This window comes from Nicotiana attenuata, chromosome 3 (genome assembly GCF_001879085.1).
Source record: "Nicotiana attenuata strain UT chromosome 3, NIATTr2, whole genome shotgun sequence".
NCBI lineage: Eukaryota > Viridiplantae > Streptophyta > Magnoliopsida > Solanales > Solanaceae > Nicotiana > Nicotiana attenuata.
In genome coordinates, this window is record NC_031991.1 from 49,717,670 (window position 1) to 49,732,676 (window position 15,007).

Consider the following 15,007-nt stretch of genomic DNA (forward strand, 5'->3'; position numbering starts at 1 on the left):
CTTTCTTATTTGAACACTCGAACTCATTTTTTCTGTAACAAATAAACACATTTGACAATTAATCATGCGTGCGAGTATTACACATATACATATGTGTCCATCCAATCAGAAAATGACCAATGGATGTCTTACACGTCAAGGCCGAGAAAACCCTAATATAACAGATCGGGGTTCCCTCTTTTATTCCATAGACGACCCCCTCCCCTCATTTTAACCTCTCTCTAACCAAACCCTCCCCTGTTAAACCTCGGTTACCATTGGGCTAACAATCACTCACCCCCTTCTAAAATCGATCATAATCACTCATCCATTTTCAACAACCCTCGGCTCAAAAACAACATAGTCACAACAGAGTTAACAGAAATAAAATCTAAAACTTTACTTATTGGAAGAAAAATCATTTATCTCAACTTTTAACATCAGTATTGTTTTTTTAACAAGCACATCATAAAATTCTTAACACTAACAAATTTCATCAAAATGTTATTACCAATATTAATAAATATAATATATGCCCTTCGTCCCATTTTATGAATCGTTTTTGATGGAACATGAAATTTAAAAAAATATATTTGAGCTTATGATTTAAAACAAGTCATAAATTTTTGAATAATTATAGTATTATGAGAAATTTAAAAATAGTTTTCTTTTAATAATAACTGTGAAAATTATCATTAACACTAACAAAACAATACACCTATAGATAACACAGAGCCAGCGGCGACGGATTCGGCCGAACCTAATAGCTTTGATCTAAATCTTAAATATTTGTCTTAAGAAATTAATTGAATATGCACAAATTATAAAGTTAGAACGGAGCTAGAACTCCGCACCTAAGAAATCAATTTGACTGTTTGACAGAAATTAATCATTACTTTTGGAACAGTAAAATGGAGCCGCGCGAGTAGTATTTATAGATTGTCATACCAAATACAATGCCGTGGCAGATAATGATTGGTGAAAGCATCCTGACGTGTGGCTCGAAGACAAAATCAATCAATGTCAACGGAACAAGACAAGGCGCCAATGGCCGTTAGGTTCCATGTCTCAATCAGCCAGCGTGGCAGCTTCACATCAAATCAAAACATAGATCAATATAAAAATAACTAATTCCTTTTAAAAAAAGGATTAAACTGAAAGAGGCACCAAAGAGGCCTCAGCTTCATTCAGAGAAGAGGCCAAGCGTGCCATTATATGTGCATTGAACTTCAATGTTGAAGCTTCCCCTTTGGTCTTTTTCCCCATTGATGGTAGGTGGTAGTGGTGGCGCTTCGTCAGCTGCAAATGGGCGGCGGAGAACCCGAAAACGAAGTGGACTTGCCGTCTTCTTTAGCTGGTGTGAAACTGGTTGAAGCACCTATTCTTTTTTTCGTTATTTCTCATAAGGCTATTACACTTGAGCTTGCCCACATCCATCGTGTAGCTGTGGACGCATTGGATACTGGCTCACAAGGCCTTGAATTAGTTGATGATCTTAGCCGCCGGTTAGATTTCTTGAAAATTGTCTATAAGTACCATTGCGCTGCTGAAGATGAGGTAAAATTGTTGTTTCATTAATGTATTAATACATGGACACGTATATAAGAAATCTGTCGAGGGCAGCCTGGTGCACTAAGCTCCCGCGCTAAAAGGGCCGGACCACAAGGGTATATTATACCTACATTTCTGCAAGAGGCTGTTTCCACGGCTTGAACCCGTGACCTCTTGGTCACACGTGGCAGCAACTTTATCAGTTACGCAAAGGCTCCCTTTCATTATAAGAAATCTGTCAAATATCTATAAATATCTTACCGTGAACTTAGTTATTATTATATATTAACTTGACGTCGTCATTGTAGGAATCCATAAACTTTAAATCCTAGATCCGTCTCGAAATGTATATGAATGTTATTTGTTTGTATCTATGCTTGAATAAGGTTCCAAGTAATGAAAAGAAGAGAAGTTAAACAAGTTGAATTGAACTTCACTTTCATAATCATGGTTAGATTGTGGTCTTGTAGATTCTCAATACACAACCAAGAATTGAACTTTACCACAAGGTTGGTCTTTTTTTTTTTTGTTAAGTGTGACAATTATACTGATTGCTCATCGCTGGAATTCATCATCTTGTTGAACCTGCAATGTAAAGAGTTGACTTTAGGATTCTAAGGGAACAATTGAAAAGGTCCCAAACACACAGAACATGTTATACTTCTGAAACTATGTGTTCACAGTTCTTATCTGTTGAAATTGTAGTGATTTTTCACATATATATCTATTTTTCGCGTAAAAAAGTATTGGATTCAATTGAAACCATTGTACGAAGGATGCATCTGCCTCCAACTCTTCTGAGGTCCAAATGTTAATCTTGACAGGTCGTCTTTCTTGCACTTGATGCACAAGTGAAGAATGTGGTCTTTACATATTCTTTGGAGCATAAAAGTATAGATGATCTGTTCCATTCCATCTTTGAATGCTTTGATCGTTTACGAAAGGAAAAGGAGGATTTTGCCAACATGTTCAACGAACTTACGTGTTACATAGGTACCATTGAGACTATTATCTCTCAGCATATGCTGAAAGAAGAGGAGCAGGTATTCACGAAAATTTCACTATCTCCTTTTAGTTTGAAAAGTATTTCATTTTTCGCTCTTAAAGCCTTTATTAGTTTATAAATTTCTCAATACTTGTTTGGAAAAAAGTAATTCTGATTTATGCCTTGCCAATGGAAAAGGAGAGATTTACAGAGTTGACATGATATATTTCTTCTAGTTATATGGAGGATACATAGCTTTATTCTTAGCGTAGCACATTGCAATATTATTATGATTTTCACCAAGGGGTTTCTACATGCCATGTAAAGACCATTTGAAACTATATTAAGGAACTAGAGCTCTGATAATCTGGTCCTGTTCTCCTTATAAACACTTAAATTTCTAGTTCTTTCCGTTTATATGTTTTGACCTTTTTCTTTATGGAACGTTATGGTACTTAACCTTCACCGTAGATTTGCTCTAACAACTTCCTTCTCTCATTAAGTGAGTTGGATTATTTCAATTTTTGCTCTTTCATGTAATGGAGGGTGAGAGCACATAGGGACTGATCTACTTATATCGTTAACCCTAGTCTGATAACACAGCTCCATCTACTTATTTACAGCATTAGCTTAGAGTTCTTTTGTCAATAAAAATTGTGGTACATTACACTAAACACCACTTGAAAATTAAAATAGAAAAAGAAAAACTACTTAACATAGCTCCCCTTAATCAGGGAAAATATGAGGTAATCCCAGTTCTGGTTGTCTAAAACTAAAACAGTTCGAGTGCCTTGAATATGACATGTTAGTTCCTAACAAAAGATTCTGTTTTTTTCTTTTGCTTCCTTTTGGTCTCTTATCCTGAATTCTCTGGCATGTAATATGTGAATGCAGGTCTTCCCTTCGCTAATGAAGCAGTTCTCGTCCAAAGAACAGGCTAGGCTTGTCTGGCAGTACCTATGTAGTGTTCCCCTGTTGTTACTGGAGGATTTTTTGCCTTGGGTAACAACTTCTCTTTCTTCAGGTGGAAAGACAGACTTTCTGAATTTCATTCATGTCGTTTTACCCGAAGAGACACTGATTCAAGAGGTACATTGCAACCTGAATTTCCAACTACACAGTGAATAGTTTAAAGTGCTTAATCTAACAAGTTGATTTTTATTTTGAAGGTGTTCATCTCATGGCTTGATAAACATGGAAAAGGAGCTAAATCTCATTATGGAACAGCCAACATGAAGCACATTTTAAAGCTGGAAATGATGGTGGCTCAGTCCAGTGAAATGAAGCTACTGACAAAGCAGAACCCAATTGATGGTTTCCATCTTTGGCATGCTGCCGTCAGAAGAGATCTGAAAGAAATTCTGGAGGAACTACATCAATTAAGAAGCTCATTTTGTTTATCAACCTTAATGTCATTGGTAGCTCAGCTGAAGTTTTTCGCAGATGTTCTCAACTTCTACAGGTTAGAGTTTGCTCATCCAGTAACTTAAATCAGCTTGTTCTTATTTCCTTAATCATTAATGTAACCTCATCTTAGCTAGTCCTAAGAAACTAGATGGCGATCTTTCGTGAGATAGAATGTCCAACATCACTAATAGTCTCAATTCAGGTGACGGATGCTGTAACAAAAGTTGTTGAATGCTGGTTTATCATTTTGAATTTTGATAGGTGTATCCCAACTTCATATCTGCATCTTTTTCCTAACAGTTACATTTATTTACAGCATTGCACTGGACCAAATCTTCTACCCCTTGTTAGATGAATTCATCAAGAGTAAGGCATCTACTTTTCATGAACAATTTATTGAAGGAAGTCAAATGGAAGGACTACAGAGATTATTATACTGCAACCTACAAGGTGGGATACAGTTAAATGTTCTCATAGAAATGCTTTGCCAGGAAGTAGAATCATTTGTTGGGAGGATCAGCAAAAAGCTTCATTTTCTAGAAACAGAGGTATATTTTCAAAATTTTATGGACAATTCAGCTCAATGTTTATAAAAGGTATCTTGTAAAAAGCTTCAATATTAGCTTACACAATATTTTCACAGCAGTGCTATTTCCTGAAGTATTACGTACTAGTTGGAAATTTGATGTTATTCTGACTTCTCTTTGTTCCCTGGTTATCTGTAGGTTTTTCTGGCCATTAGAGAGAACTGCAGCCATGAATTGCAGCTCTGGTTATTGTACAGAAGCCTGCAGATGTTGCCACTTGGGCTGCTAAAGTGCATGATTATCTGGTTCTCGGCTCATTTATCTGAGGATGAGTCCAAACTGATTCTAAGTAATGTCTTGCTAGGATCTCCTGCAGTTAACATGTCCTTTGCTTCTCTCTTGCATGAGTGGGTTCGGACGGGCTATTCTGGAAAGATTTCTCTTGAAAAGTTTAGAAAAGATTTGGAAGAAATGTTCAGTAGCAGAAGCTCCTTGCTGGAGAAGTCATTTAATAGTGCTGGAAGTTGTTCATCACAATTGAACATGCAATCATTTGATAAATCTAATAATCTGTTATTGCAACCAGCTTCAGCCATGACATTAAACAACAATGTATCTTATCAACCTCCTCCCCTTGGCATCATTGAGAAGGTTGATACATCTTATTCTAACGGGATCAATAAGCATATATTTTTCTCAGACTCACAGAAAAACTTGTCCTTTCTTCCTGGAACTTCTTCCAGATCAAGAAATGACTTAAACTTCTCAAATCATGAGTTTATACCAATAGACTTTGTTCATTTCTTTCACAAAGCCTTGAAAAACGATATACAGTATGTTGTCACCCTCTCAGTTAAGCTGGCTGAAGATGTTGGAATTCTTGCGGAATTTCAAAGACGCTTCCATCTTCTACAATTTCTATTGAAGATTCATAGTAATTCTGAGGATGAAGTTGTCTTTCCTGCTCTGGAATCAAGGGTAAATCTCCAAAATGTTAGCCATTCCTACACCCTTGACCATCATTTAGAGGTAGAGCATTTCGACAAGATTTCCGTTATCTTAAGTAAGCTCACCAGTTTGCGAGGTGATGACATAAGTGATGGTGAGAAGCTTAAGTATAAAAGGCTTTGCTTAAAGCTCCAAAATGCATGCATATCTATGCAAAGAACATTAACTGACCACATCAACCATGAAGAAATTGAACTCTTGCCACTATTCAGAGAATATTTTTCCGTTGAGGAACAAGAAAAGATTGTCGGAAACATGCTTGGACGAACAAAAGCAGAGTTTCTACAAGAAATGATTCCGTGGTTGATGGCATCTCTAACGCCAGAGGAACAACACGGCATGATGTCCTTGTGGCGCAAAGTTACAAGACATACAAAGTTTTTCGAGTGGCTGGGAGAATGGTGGGAACCTATAAAGAGAGATGAGAGTGTAAATGTAGAAAAGGAACTGAAGGTTTCTCCTTTATTGTCTATTGATCCTCTGGAAGTTGTCTCTACATATTTGTCAAGAAATGGTGTTAAACAAGGAATCTGGAATGAGAAAAGATCAGGCTTTTCATCAGCAGAGTTTGTTAATTGCAGTATTTGTCAGCATGGAACTTTTACTTCAGATAAAACACACAATGCCAAGGGAAAACAAAATGTTGATCTATCTGAAGATACAACACGATTTTCTACTGAGGTTGACAAGAAGAAGTACACTGAGGCAGTTGACCCTGTTGCTCAGAAAGAGACAACTTGCCAGGGTATAGAACTATGTGAGAAATCAAGGAAACAGCAGAAGCACCATATAATGAGTCAAGAGGATCTGGTTTCTGTAATAAGAAAAATATCCTGCGACTCCTCTTTGGATTCTGAAAAGAAATCACACCTCATGCAGAGCTTGCTAATGAGGCAAGTACATTTCAGCCTCTGTCCTTTGTTTTGTTTATTAGGAAGCGGCCATCGATTCTTGTTCTCTTATCAACTGCATAAGCATGAACTATTATTGCATAACACCTAAACAATCATTGGTATTTTGACGATAAACTGAATTAATCCAACACCTAGGATGTCCAGTTTTCAGTTAAGTTTTTTTCTAGAATTTCAGCAAATATAATTGTCATCTAACCTTTTAAATGTCCAAAGTTGTTTCTCTTCACTTGGAAACAGTTTCCTTGGATGGTATGGACGACATACAATGGATAAATCTACAAGGATAACGAACCAATTAAACATTTAGAAAACGTATTCATAGTTTCCTGTCAAATATTGAGATCTTGCAAATAAAAGTGCAATTCTTTTTCCTGGAATTTGTGGATGTGTTCAACTTACAATGGGTTTACTCTTATTGAATGAACACTTAAATGCAAAAACAATGATATTTGTTGTTATCAAGAATTTCTAAATTCATGCTTCTGCATTTTTATGGTCTTTGACTAGAGCTAATTGCTTTCTTTCAGTCAATGGATTGTGACGCAAAAGATATCTATTTCTGAGGCTGCTGCTTCCAACGATATGGAGAAATTCCCTGGTCAGTATCCCTCTTATCGCGATCAAGAGGAATCCATTTTTGGTTGCAACCATTACAAGAGGAACTGCAAGCTTCTTGCTCCATGCTGCAAGAAGCTCTTTACATGCATACGGTGTCATGATGATACTACTACTGATCATAGTCTGGACAGGTGAGTGCCATGCACTGAGTATAAATTCAGATTTTTCTTTTTTCTACTTTTGAGATATCCAAATTCTGGTTATGACATGCTTGCAGAAAAACTATCACCCAGATGATGTGTATGAAGTGCTTGAAAATACAACCCGTCGGTCCTAGTTGCTCAACTCCCTCCTGCAGTAGCTTCTCCATGGGTAGATACTATTGCAAAATCTGCAAATTGTTTGATGATGAAAGGTGAGAAAATCAGGTTGACATTTTTCATTGATCTTGTTAGCACCATATATTGCCTTGAAAAAAGAAAAGGAGAAGGTGGACATGGAAAAATGCATAAATGGGTAATCAATTGGTAGGTTAAAGTGATGGGTTCCTAATTGGTTTTAGCTACTAATAACTAGTGTGATGGACTTCTTATGCTATATAGCATTATTGGCTGAAGAATCTTTCATCTTTGAGAAGGAAAAAAAAACACAAATGGAGTCCTTTTCCGGGCGAACTATAAAATTTATTGCCGATATTATGTCAAAATCTGGTTAGCAAATGAGGCCTTGGAAAATTCGTTTAAGCGAAGAAGAGGAAAAAATTAAATAGTTGCTGTAAGCTTATTTCATCATTTATATGCTTATGCCTGCACTAGCCACAGTGAAAATTTCCTCTCTCTTTCTGGCTGGCAACTTTTAACCAAAGCGATTCAGAAGTCCAGGTTCACATTTTAGGAGCTCTGTCTAAGTGTAATTGAGGATACAATTCAACTAAGTACAACTTGATAGACTTGCATTATGCATCTGTTCCCCCTCCTCTCTCCCCCCATCCCGACCTCCCAAAAAAAAATATGTGCGTTGTACTGCATTTCTTGTTCTAACACAACAGATTTTTGAACAGGCAAATCTACCACTGCCCTTTCTGCAATCTGTGCCGGTTGGGAAAAGGATTAGGGAATGATTACTTCCATTGCATGAATTGCAATGCTTGCATGTCAAAGTCTCTTTCTGTTCACATATGCAGAGAGAAATGCCTGGAGGAAAACTGTCCGATCTGCCATGAATATATTTTCACATCGACCAATCCTGTCAAAGCTCTTCCTTGTGGCCATCTGATGCACTCTACATGCTTTCAGGTATTAAGCTCATAATTTGTTTCTTGACTTAAATTTAGAGTAAACTTTCAGACTGTTCTGCTAATTCTTCTCGATTTTGTTCTTACTACTCCTTTTAGGACTACACTTGTACTCATTACACCTGCCCAATATGTAGCAAGTCACTTGGGGACATGCAGGTCAGAAAACGTTTTAGCGTAGAAACGTCTTTTACCCTTTTTCCTAAAACTGCTACACTCATACATTTATCAAATGTGTAGCTTACTTGGTGCTTAATTTCAGGTGTACTTTGAGATGTTAGACGCGTTGCTGTCTGAAGAGAAAATTCCTGAGGAGTATGCTGGCCAGACTCAGGTTCACTTTTCTATTTATTGATTTTCATGAATGGACTTGCAATGATTGGGTTAGGCATATCAATCCCTTCTGACAATAAGGTTAATAACAGGCTATACTATGCAATGATTGTGAAAAGAGAGGAACAGCTTCCTTCCACTGGCTCTATCACAAATGCTCCTCTTGTGGTTCATACAATACAAGACTTTTATGATCAAAATCCACAAGGAGTACGAACAGCTGATTCAATGCTCCCACAATGTAGATAACACAGTCGCCCATGAATGCTTGGAATGCATGAAACACTTCTGTTTATCCTTTCACCAACTTATGCGTGCAGCACATTCCCGGATTCTGATACGTTGTAAAGTTCTTAACAGTGAGGATGATGATCCTAACTTCTGATATGTGACAATTTTGACCAAGTTAGCAGAAATAAATAATAAACGAGACATATTTATTTTTCAAAATGTATTCCTGACATTGTTATATATTTTTCAATTTTTTGATGAATAGATGGTTGAGTCTTGAACTTCAAGCTGAGCAGTTTGTCTATATTATTCAAAACGGTTCTTGTTTTCATGTCACCAAGCGGATGAAAACTTAAGCATAATTGTCTCCTAAATCCTAATTCTATATGTCTATGTTTTCTCCGTATAAACTTTAAACTGCATTGATTTTATCAATCAACTAATGCGGTTGATTGGTTGTTTTCTTGATATTGCAGCACCCTCTTGGCCTCTTCTATTATCTGTAAGACCTTTGAGCATCTGGTTTCTTCCAGCCAAATATAACATTGCTTCCCTTTAATTTATGCCTTTTCTCGAAGACTAATGTCATTTTAACACTAAAGATCACATAAATCAATGTCTTATTGTCGCAACAGAAACAAAATCTATTTGTCTTGCTCATTCTTATAGAGAAATATTTGCTCTATGTACCAATCATAGATTATCAAGTGCTGTAGTTTGTGGTACTACACTATCTGTTATATCATGTCAATCATTATAGCAGCAGCAACAACAACAAAAAACCCAGTGTATTCCCATAAATGGGGTCTGGGGAAGGTAGTGTGTACGCAGACCTTACCCCTACCTTATAAAGATAGAAAGGTTGTTTCCGATGACCCTCGGCTCAAGGAACAGTGGAGATAAAACAACAAGTAGCAAATAATAGTAACAACAATATATTAAGGTAACGGGCGCGAATGACACAACATGTAATAATAAAGAACCATGAATAAGATGATACAAAAATAGTCCTAGTACTACTGGTAAGCCTAGGAGGAACACACTATTATCTGTCAACCTACAACCATAATCCTTGACCTCCACATCTTTCTATCATGGGTCATATCCTCGATAAACTGGAGCAATGACATGCCCTGCCTAACTACCTCTCCCCAATACTTCTTAGGCCTGCACCCACAATGGACAATCTCTCACACCTCCAGATCGGAGACTCTATGTCTCTCCTCTTCACATACCTGAACCATCTCAGCCTCGATTCCCGCAACTTGTCCTCCACAGATGCCACTCCTACATTGTCCTTAATAACTTCATTTTTTATCATGTCCTTCTGGGTGTGACCACACATCCATCTCAACATCCTTATTTCAACTACTTTCATCTTCTGGACATGGGACTTCTTGACGGGCCAGCACTCAGCCCATGCAACATAGCTGGTCTAACCACCACTCTATAGAACTTGCCCTTAATTCCAGGTGGCACACTCTTATCACACAAAACCCCAGAGGCAAGCCTCCATCTCATTCACCCCGCTCCAATACGATGGGTAACATCCTCGTCAATCTCCCCGTTGCCTTGAATGATAAACCCAAAATACTTGAAACTCTCTCTTTTGGGGACGACTTGAGTAACCAATCTTCACTTCCACTCCTTCTTCATGCATCCTATCACTGAACTTGAACTCCAAGTACTCATTTTTCGACCTACTCAACTTAAAACCCTTGGACTCCAGCGTCTATCTCCAAACTTCCAACCTAACATTAACTCCGTCACGTGTCTTATCAATCAGGACTATGTCATCAGCGAATAGCATACACCATGGCACCTTCCCTTGTATGTGTCACGTCAGCACCTCTAACGCTAAGGCAAACAAAAAGGGCTAAGAGTCTATCCTTGATGCAACCCCATCTCCACTGGGAAATGATCCGAGTCTCCCGCGTCCTCACCCAAGTCTTCGCTCCCTCGTACATTTCCTTAATCACCCTAATGTACGCTACTGGGACACCGCTAGCTGCCATACATCTCTATTGGACCTCTCGCGGGACTTTATCATAGGTCTTATCCAGGTCTATGAATACCATATGCAAGTTCTTTCTTTCCCTGTACTGTTCCACAAATCTCCTCACAAGGTGAATGGCTTTTGTAGTAGATCTTCCAAGCATAAATCTGAACTGGTTCTCGAAAATAGTAACACTACGTCGCACCCTCCTCTCCACCACTCTCTCCCAAATTTTCATAGTATGACTCAGCAGCTTGATACTCCTATAGTTATTGCAGTCCCGAATGTCACCTTTGTTCTTAAACAACTGGATCATCAAACTCCACTGTCACTCTTCGGGCATCTTCTTCAACCTGAAAATGACATTAAACAATCCAGTAAGCCACTCCAAGCTTGCCCAACCCACTTTCTTCCAAAATTCTACTTGGATTTCGTCAGGCCTAGTTGCCTTACCCCTGCTCATCTTCCGCATTGCCCCCTCAAACTCTTCGCTCCTAATACGCATGCAAAACCTAAAATCCCTCTGACTCCCTGAGTTTTCCAACTCACCTAGCGCGATGTTCCTGCCCCCTTCATCGTCAAGAGTTTATGGAGGTACTCCTGCCATCTACGCCTAACACACGCCTCTTCCACCATAACCTTACCATCTTCGTCTTTGATGCACCGCGCTTGGTCCAGGTCCCTAGCCTTCCTCTCCCTAATCTTGGCTAACATGTACAGCTTCATGTCGCCTCATTTGCCCTCAAGATCCTCATACAATCGCTCAAAAGCTGCAGTCTTAGCCGTCGTGACTGCCCATTTTGCCTCTTTCCTTGCCTTCTTATAACGCGTGTCAATCATTGTAGCGCATGCTAGAATTTGTGTTCTCTATTACAAATGTCTTCATTTTTGCCTTGCCCCAATTAAAACTTCTATGTATGTTCATTATATAAGCTGCTTTCTGGCAGATTGCTTTCCCTTGTTCAGTTTTTCTACACTGTAAACATATGCACAATCTCCTACTCATGCTCTTGACTTAACATTTAGGAAACATCAAGGAAACTTTCCATCAGAGAAAATAACAAATCTTCGTAGAGTGATCAATCGCATGGTTATTATAATGCTCATACATCAAGGATGATGGTACTCAGATTTAGCTCTTGATAATCTTTTAGAAAAAGGTAGTTCATCACAAAAGGATTGCTTCCGTCTACATCCCTAGCCTAAATTTGTAGGATACTATTAAACAGATAACCAGAAGAGATGATATGGATTTAAAAAAAAAAAAAAAAAGAATAAGTTAACATTAAATTCGGGAAAAGAAATAGCCATTCCACTTAGCAACTATGCCTTCAGGTGGTAGGACAGATAATGGGGTGTATACATGGAAGGATCGTTTTATACTGCAGCAAAAGACGCAAATCGTTGTATACAAAGGCAACAAGCTAGTGTCCAACTTTCTAAAAACCAAATATAGCAGGAGAGGTGGAATTAAAGTATTCTCAAAACGGCAGTACATTCTCGATGTTTTGTATCTTAACAAGACAAAATTTTGAATGGCAAAAGAAAAAGCCAGTCTGCTATCATTCTTCTTACATTTTCTTTGTACTCTATCAGTTGACGCTGGTAAGAGTGAAACATGCTGCAGCACTCTTTAATTCATTCTCAGCAACATGCTCCACAGAATGTCTCGTGTCTTTCAGTGATGATTCCGAACTGCACGAGACAATTTTTCATTTCAGAACCACAAAACAATGATAACAATAAGAATATCAATAATAACAACCAGTAGAAGAGTGCAGCTAAATGCATGAAAATCTTCTAAACTAAGTGTGTATCAGTATTTATTAGTCATTATGATAACACAACAGTTTGATAACAATGAGTATACCTTGAGTCGTAGGCTTCTTTAGAATCAATATAAGATTGTCTATCATCAATCGTGTCAAAAAACGGATGTATCTCATCGTAGTCGTGAGTAACATCTGGTGGAACAGAAATTGCTTGTGAAGCTGGCAACTGAGATTGCATGATCATTGTGTTGTTATTGCAAGCACTATTACCACATGATTGTTGAATCCATAACGAATTGACAGCATTATTTTCCTTTGTGTCCACAAATGTAGTGTTGTTGTTGTAAGCAGCATAGCTGTTGTTTGAGTAAGAGGGATAAGATTGGACAGGCAGTGCATTGGCATTGACAGCAGCATTATATTGCTGTGAAGGCGCGTCTTGATGGAACAGTGTTAATCCATTTCCATTAGAGACCTGAGGAGGCGGAGGAGGAGCAGCAACAGCAGGAGGAGGAGGCATTCCCAATTGTATATGAGAAACAGAATCACTGAGTGCTGTGGATGAGATCTCTTGTTGTTGATGCTGCTGCTGCTGTCTATAGAAGGCTAATTGTGCATGGACAGCTTGAAGTTCCTCCTCATATAGTTGAATGTTAAAGACGAGGTTTTGTATCTCCGCGACACATCCATACACAGGATGCTTATCGCGGGCATTTGCTTGATAAATAATGGATTTCATGGCCACCTTCTTTTGAGATGGATCAAGCTGCTTTAGTATTTTTAAAATGTTGCTGACCCCGAAGAGCCTGTGCGCGTTTTGGAACATTTTGGGTTGATCAGCTGGGAAATAGGGAGCTAAGGGGCAGTCGGAAGTGCAACGCCTCCTTTGGTACTTGCAGGCAGCGCAGGCTTGGCTGGTGCCACCCTTAAGAGTCATTGTGTGATCTTCAAAGCATCAAACGGACTTGAAAAACTTTTCAAGAATGGCAAAGTAATAGGAAGGAAGAAGGGATATTCAAGAATTGAGAAAGATAGGGAATTAAAGGGAGTGTGGTGAAGGAGTATAGGGAAGACAGAAAGAAGCCAAATGGCAGAGGATTGAGTCTGGAACAGGTCTGTTTAATAGCGGATTTTGCTGAGGGCTGGTGAAAGACTGAGTAAAAGTAAAGAGATTGGAAGAGAGAAATTCGGGAATGTTGGAGATGTTTGTTTTTGGTTTTTTCAAGTCCTTGACCGTTGTGTTTATTGTTTTTACTTAAGAGCATAGCCTAGTCCTCTTTCCCTCAGCAAAAATAGGACTTCTTTTCCTCATTATTTGGCGCACTTGTGGTTACATCCATAGTCTCATTAACGCTTTTGATATTATTTTTAACAGCGAAAAAAAAAAAAAACACAAACACAAACTACTAATTTCTAGCTTTCATCACAGCGGAAAAAACGAAAAGAGAAAATACAAACTACTAATTTCTAGGCTAAAATTGACTACAGTTTACATTTTGGACATTAGATTCTATGCATCAAGTTGGGAAAACATAGCGTTTTTCGGTTTTGATGTTATTCATATACTGTACCTAAAAAAGTTAAGTGTCATGGACACTATAAAGAAGGCCTAGTCACTTCCCTAGGTTAGTATTTTTCATTTGCTTAATGGTATAAATTATATATATAACATAGAATAAAACTTGATTCTTTATTCGAAATTTGTTATAAAGCTTTAATTATATTTCTTTAACGTCGAGGGCCATGAATCTATCTAACTATATTGTAGTGCCTTCTCTTTTCAACTCCTTTTTCGTAAGGCAAATTTTGTTCCTATAAAAGTCTCAATGAGGTTTATGAAAAAATAAACACAACACAAAAAGAGAGCCAGAGATGGACCAACCAAAACCTCCACAAAATTACAGTTTACCGAAAGAGGGGTATACCACCCCAACAGTGTGAAGGAAATAGAAAAAAAAATTGGCGAATCGTCATTCACTCTGTAATCACCTCCCAAGTGTGACACATGCTCCTGAATGTATTCAAGGTGAAGATGACAATGCCAAGAATGACCATGGATTTGCCGGCAAACTGGAGTTTTATAGCCCGTTTGACCAAGCTGCAAAACTCAGCTTATTTTGAGAAGTGTTTTTTTTTAAAAGTAATTTTCTCAAAAGTACTTTTAGTGAGAAGCAGTTTGTGTTTGGCTAATTAGTTTGAAAAGCACTTCTGAGCAGCAATTAGTGTTTGGCCAAGCTTTAAAAAATTGCTTCTAAGTGTATTTTTCTCAAAAGTGCTTCTCAAAAAAGTGCTTTTGAAGAGAAGCTACTTTTTTCTGCTTCTCCAAAACTGCTTTTGCTTCTCCTCAAAAGCATTTTTTTTCCTTCTAAAAGCTTGGCCAAACACCTCAAATGGCCAAAAGTGCTTTTGGTAAGAAAAAAGCACTTTTGGCCAAAAAGAAGCTTGACCAAAC

General features: G+C 38.0%; 2 protein-coding genes across 2 annotated transcripts; one reads left to right on the forward strand and one right to left on the reverse strand.

Annotated features, from left to right (window-relative positions):
• Positions 1,125-9,074, forward strand: LOC109223717 (zinc finger protein BRUTUS-like At1g74770). The gene is made up of 12 exons (XM_019388128.1): positions 1,125-1,536; positions 2,355-2,573; positions 3,410-3,604; positions 3,685-3,977; positions 4,239-4,470; positions 4,648-6,350; positions 6,899-7,120; positions 7,207-7,344; positions 7,990-8,224; positions 8,323-8,382; positions 8,486-8,557; positions 8,649-9,074. The coding sequence occupies exons 1-12, from the start codon at positions 1,285-1,287 to the stop codon at positions 8,748-8,750; spliced, it is 3,723 nt and encodes a 1,240-aa protein (XP_019243673.1). The 5' UTR covers positions 1,125-1,284; the 3' UTR covers positions 8,751-9,074.
• Positions 12,144-13,614, reverse strand: LOC109224642 (LOB domain-containing protein 27-like). Its single transcript, XM_019389180.1, has 2 exons — positions 12,654-13,614; positions 12,144-12,478 (listed from the first exon to the last, which is right to left on the reverse strand). Exons 1-2 carry the CDS (start codon positions 13,490-13,492, stop codon positions 12,376-12,378), a joined length of 942 nt encoding a protein of 313 aa, XP_019244725.1. The 5' UTR covers positions 13,493-13,614; the 3' UTR covers positions 12,144-12,375.